At 40.1% G+C, this 6000-nt stretch overlaps 1 protein-coding gene across 6 annotated transcripts in view; it reads left to right on the top strand.

The window, feature by feature from the left end:
* grm7 (glutamate metabotropic receptor 7) overlaps positions 1-5132 on the top strand; it is a 68099-nt gene extending 62967 nt beyond the window's left edge. For 4 of the 6 annotated variants that reach the window (XM_025059990.1, XM_025059991.1, XM_008320769.3 and 1 more), the window contains 3 exons: positions 604-850; positions 966-988; positions 1153-5130. In XM_025059990.1, coding sequence (XP_024915758.1) covers positions 604-850; positions 966-970 — 252 coding nt within the window. In that variant the 3' untranslated portion in view covers positions 971-988; positions 1153-5130. Of the gene's footprint in view, positions 1-603; positions 851-965; positions 989-1152 lie in introns of all 6 variants that reach the window. The other 2 variants (XM_008320767.3, XM_008320766.3) reach the window with 2 other exon arrangements.
* Positions 5133-6000: the final 868 nt, after the last annotated feature.

The raw sequence follows: 6000 nt of genomic DNA on the forward strand, positions 1-6000 counted from the left end.
CAACCCTGGTAGGCTGCCGTGCAGAGCTCCGCCTCAGATTCAGGATTTTTACCAAATGTCCTGCACATCACACAGATGTTGTTGATCTAACGTAGGCCACATGGGGCAGCAGTAAACCCCAGGGTCCTGTAGACCAGAAGTCCCCAACCTCAATTGCACCACAGATCAGTTTCACAATGTTCTCAGAAAGCAGTGCGATAATAAGTCTGACGTTCAAACGAATAGAAAGGCCTGCCACGTCAAAATGACTGAAAACACTGAACACAACATTTTCTGCAGGGATAAATCATGTGAGGGTCACTCTCATGCACAAGCTATACATTTGTGGGGGAAAATGGGGGGTTAAATGTTTTTGAAACAATCAACTAAAAATGTCACAACCTCCATGCAGTAACTCCATTAATGCTCTAGAGGTCAGACTATAAATGTCTGCTGTAGGAATAATTCTAATACACATGGCACCTAGATGTACTAAAGTACTTTCATGTCAAACAATATGCTAACCACCTACCTACATACACTACCTGGTCCATAAGACCCCAGCTTCTTGGTAAGTTTACAGTTAAAGTAACGCCACTTCTCCTCTGACTCCGCCCCCTACAGCTCTACATCCAGACCACCACACTGACCATCTCCATGAACCTCAGCGCCTCTGTGGCACTCGGGATGCTCTTTGTTCCAAAGGTCTACGTCATTATCTTCAAGCCGCAGCTCAACGTTCAGAAAAGGAAACGTTCTTTCAAAGCCGTCGTCACTGCTGCTACCATGACATCACGACTCTCCCACAAGGCCGGCTGCAGGCCCAACGGTGAGGCCAAGACGGAGTTGTGTGAGAACGTGGACCCCAACAGTAAGTACCAGAAGCTGGTCACATGACCTGCCAGAAAGTCATGTAGTTTGCTGTGCTGTTGTGCTGACAAAAAGAGAAAGAAACTCACTAGTTCATGTGTGTTTCCTTTCAACAGGTTAATTTGACCAGTTATCAACGGTAAGAACATTTGTCCATGTTTGTGTGTGTTTGATCCCTTCCAGCCTGAAATGTTTTTTTCTAATATTTAGCAATAGTTTGGTCTGATATTTCTTTTTGGCAGTTGTTTTCTGGTTTTGACGAGTTTGGTTGTTGGTGGGTTCTTTTCTTCTCTTGGCTTTCAGGTGCTACAGTGAGGACGTAAAGCTATGGCGACTTGGTGATGTCACCATGTCGGTTCATCAGTGTTGGCAGTGACGAGGTTGAAATAGACCTCCTGTGATAGATCTCCTGTGTTTTCTGCCAACAGAAAACCAGACGATAAGATGTTTGAACTTTTTTTCTTTGTTATGTGCTTCTCGTCAGACTTTCAGACGCTGCAGCAAAGCATCATGGGACTCTTTACGTGACTCTGAAAGCCAAACAGACTTTGTGTTATGGTTCAGAAAATCTAAAAGACAAAAATGTCAGTGGACTTGTTGTCGTTTGCTCCCGTCTTCACTCACAGAGTCACATGAGGGTCATTGGTTTTCTGCATACACCCCTTGTTGTGAAGCCCCGCCTCCTTGTGTCACCTGACGTATTTCCATGCTGCAAATTTTATTTTGTCCACGTGACTTCTTTATATCCTTTTTTTTTGACCTTGTCACTTGAATCAACGTTTGTTGAAAAAAGATAAAATATTCAAATGTTCATGTTTTAATTAAAGCCATATTCTCCACTCTGAGATGTGACCATGTCCATGAACCTGGGTTCTGTCCTGTTCTGTCATTCTCTACGATGTTTTCATTCGTCAGTTCAAACGTTTCATGTGACCATGATTGACGTTGAACCTGCAACACCTGGTCTCCTGTAACACCTGACCTGAGAACCTCAGACCTGAGATGGACCTGGCTTGGTTGATACTTTTTGTTGAAATGAGTTTCTACTCTCAGTCCATGTGGTCAATGTTACATTTTCATACTGAACAAAAAACAAAACAAGAACGTCAATTTCTTGGTTGGATGCGCAGACATTGCAAATTGTATATGTTGCCTCTGCTTTAGGTTGTCGATGTTCTGCATGGTCACGTCTTCACTGCTGATGTTTCCGTTTGTTGAAACTCCAGGTTGTCTGCGTTTGGCATCTTTGTAGTATTTTATTTGGTGTACTGAGCTCCATAAGTTCCCATTGTTGGTCATTTTTGGGTTGATGTTCCAGGTTTTCGGTGCTCTCATTGGGTTGTCGTGATCCATCTTGGAGTGGTTGGTGTTGTACTCAAGGTTGTCAATGTTTATTCCAGGTTGTCAGTGCAGGTTCGTTGATGTTCGTTTGTCAGTTGTCTGGTAAAGTCTATTGATCTCTTTTCTGGAGTTTCAAATCATTGCAGGTTTTGTGTTGTCGATTTTAGAGGTTGATTCCAGGTTTGTTATATGATTATTATCATGAATATTATCTCATTATTCCAGAGTATGTGTTCCACACTGTCCACTTTGACATGGACATCACTTCCAGGTCGTAACTATCCTGTTTGGTTTGTCCACGTTCTTAAACCGGACGTCCTTCAGCTTGTTTACCTTTTATCCTCACTTGTGGATCTTCCATGTCGGAAATGTTGCTGCTTGTTGACATTTATACCAAAACATCACCGGGAATTCCAGGATAAGTGTTGCTGTTTCTTCCAGAATAATAATATTCATGGCTTTCTAGTCATTGTTTTTTTTTTTAATGATTCTTTCAACTCCACCACCACTCCAGGTGGTTGATTTTCCAAATCCTAGCCGTTTTATTCCATTCTTCTTCTATCGTTGATTGTTACGGTATGTCGCTGATCTTTCCAATTTGTCACTGATTGATCCCAGTCATCAATTTTTCATGTGGGTGAAGTTCTGTGATGTTGATGCTCTTTTTTTTCACTAGTGTTCCAATGTTCCACATCAATATTATGAGCTTTAAGGATATTGATGGTAGTTCCAGATTTTCCAGAGTTTATTCCAGGGCTTATCACTGAACATTCCACTGATTGGTGTTCCAGGTCGTCTTTGTGTTCTTACTGTTTGTTCCAGGTTGTCATTGTTTGGACAATGCTCTGAAATATTTCTAAAAGTTGATGATGTTTCAGACGGTCAATTCTATCATGCAATGTTGTCAGTGTCCACTGTGAGTTGATGCTGTTTCTCCAATGTTATTCCAAGTCATCATTGTTCTACAATGTCAGGTTTTATTCCAGATTCCTAGTTGTCATTCTGGGTTGTCAGTGTTTTATCCCTGGAGTTCCTTTTGTTCTTCTAGTTTCTCAATTCTTCAGTTAGTCATTTTCACACTTCAAAAATGACCCAGTTTGATTTTTCCAGGTTGTTGATGTTGCCTTTTGTCAATGTGATTCCAAAACATAGATCTTGATGTTCTAGATCTTCCAGATTGCTGATGGTTGAGGTTGTCACAGCATGTTGATGTTAAACTGGTTTACATAGCTGACATTCCAAGTTTTCAGGTATTCCAGAAAGTTTTAGGTTGTTGTAAAATGTCTGTGAAATTCTGTGTTCTGTGTTGTCGCAGCAGCTCGTCGTTACATGTTGCTGACGTTGCAAATTGCCGAAGTTATCGCAGCAGGTTCGTGATGCTGACGTTCTTACAGGTTCTTGTTTTTCCCCAGGTGTTTAAGGTTTCCAGTGCAGGTTGCTAAAGTTACAGGTGCCCCAGGTTGTCGGTCACTGCATGCCAGATATGTTTCATGTTGAAAAAAGTTGGTGTTAAAGGTGAAGCTGTCAGCTGTCTCTGAGCAGAATATGGCTTTAATCTCTTTCTTATTTTACACAGAGAAAAAGATAAAATCTATATTTAAAAAGAGAAAAACTTGTGTATATAAAAAAAGAAGCATGTATGTTTTCTACAGTTTGTACTCAGTATTTTCATGTTGCCCTGCTGCTTCTGTGACCATGTTGCGGGACAGACTTCCCATCATGCAACTTTTTTGTGGTGTCGTCGCGAATGTATCCAGATGAACTAAGATGTTTTGGTTCTTTTTCTTTCCAAGTGTTTCCTTTTGAGGAAAACTGCAGATGTTTGGTATCTGTGTTTATTTCACTTGAATGGCCTTGATGAATATTTATTTATGAATCGGTTCCTCTTGCCCACCCAGGCTCCGTGTGCTCTTTGGATTTGTACCTGATTGTCATTTGCCTGAAAAGAAAAAAAAAAAAAGTGTCTCGTCTAATCTTCCGTTTTTATTTTTCTTAGTTTTTGTTGCTCGACTTTGACCGTGAAGAAAAAAAACTGTTGGAATAAAAAAATAAAATAGGAGAAGTAAATTCACATGACTGTGTCTCCAACCTGACTCTGATTTCACTGAACAACATCCGCAACAGTGGAAAACTCGTTAACTCGTACTGTTAAAGACAAAAAAAAACTAGTTTTATTGCCATAATTTGTTTACAATGTAACAACAGCATTGTCAAACATTAAATTAAATTCTCAAACAGTCATTTGACCAACAGGCAATACTTCACACAAAAAAAGTCCTTAACATTGGTGAAAAATAGTGAAAGGAATCACACAGTTTAGCACAGAGGTCTGCGACCCTTCCAGTGAACAATGGACTCTGCTACAAAGTCGACTTTTGACAGATGGAACCACCAGGAAGTCCAGGAACAGTTTGATGTTTACAATTCACCTGAGCTCTCGTCCTGTTGTTCAGCCATCTTTCAGGTTTTATTTCTTAAATTGTAAAATTAACGTGATGTTTTTTATTTATCAGAAGGGGGCGCAGGATCGCCCTCACTGCTGGTGGGAAGTGTTCTTTCAAACACACAATCTGCTGAGGATTCAACTGTTGTTACCATGACAACGCAAGTCAGAAAACAGAAGGATGAATGGGAAAGCTGGAACAAATACAGGTTCTATTCACTGTGTACTGGTGTGTTTATATGTGTATATTCGGAATTAACGATACACTCAACTCATGAAACAACTATTCACGATCCTATTGGTCTTATTTACCTTGTTGTCAATATATTAAACAACAAAAGAATATAAGAAACATTAACTAAATAGAGTTTCTTTCTTTACAGACACGCTGTAAAACACTGTATATGTCTGTCGAAGAAGTTCTTCTTTGAACACATGAATGTCACTTAGGCGATGTCGAGACCTGACGTTTTGGTTTAATTGCGGCTCACGATCAACGTTTTTAGGCGCATGCCGCCACCTGCTGACATACTTAGATAACGCAGCCTACTCGTTGCGCCTTGATGGGTGATTCACACACATATATATATATATATATATATTCTTGCGTTGTCTCCATTGCAGCCGCAACATCACAGCAGATTAGATGGGTTCTACCATCTGAAGGAAATTCTCCCCTCCCAAATGTTTCAGTTGGTTGGGCCCAAGAGTGGTCTTTTCTGTGTAGAGGTAACATTAAATAATATTGGCAGTGGCCCGGTGATGGTTGCAGAATGATGTTGTGTCAAGGCAAAAGGTATGCTATTATTACGACGTTACGTACAGTTTTTCCATCTCTGGTTTTCTTCACTTTGGCGATTAAAGCGTCATGTGAAGGACAAGTATTCCGAGCGTGTGAACGGTTTGTTTTAAATTGTCTGCACGCTGCTGATCCGCGGAGTTTGGCAGCCGGTTCTAAACAGTAGCCTGTTTGAGACGCACGTGTCGCTTCATTTGGCGTGTTATTGAATTGTACAAGATAGTGCTTTGTTATTTGACCACTAAATATGTGCACGAAGACCGTTTGGTTTGACTGTTCCAAACATTTTGGGTGTTGCGACTTTAGCCGTTAGTGAAGAAGTGGCTCGTTCTGTGGGGTACGTTATAAATAAAAAGTCCCAGAAATGCCTTTAAATACAAGTTTATGCCCAAAAACATGCTGCCAAGTGAATGATTTGTGCAAAAAAAAACCCAAAAATATTTTATCTGTATATTTCAAAATATCACCATAAAAATGCCTTAAAATGCAAAAAAATAAAAAGTACCAGAAATGCCTTAAAATGCTAGATTAAATTAATTAAATTAAGGCATTTCGGGGACTTTTTATT

Source organism: Cynoglossus semilaevis, chromosome 11 (genome assembly GCF_000523025.1).
Source record: "Cynoglossus semilaevis isolate Cse_v1.0 chromosome 11, Cse_v1.0, whole genome shotgun sequence".
NCBI classification, from domain to species: domain Eukaryota; kingdom Metazoa; phylum Chordata; class Actinopteri; order Pleuronectiformes; family Cynoglossidae; genus Cynoglossus; species Cynoglossus semilaevis.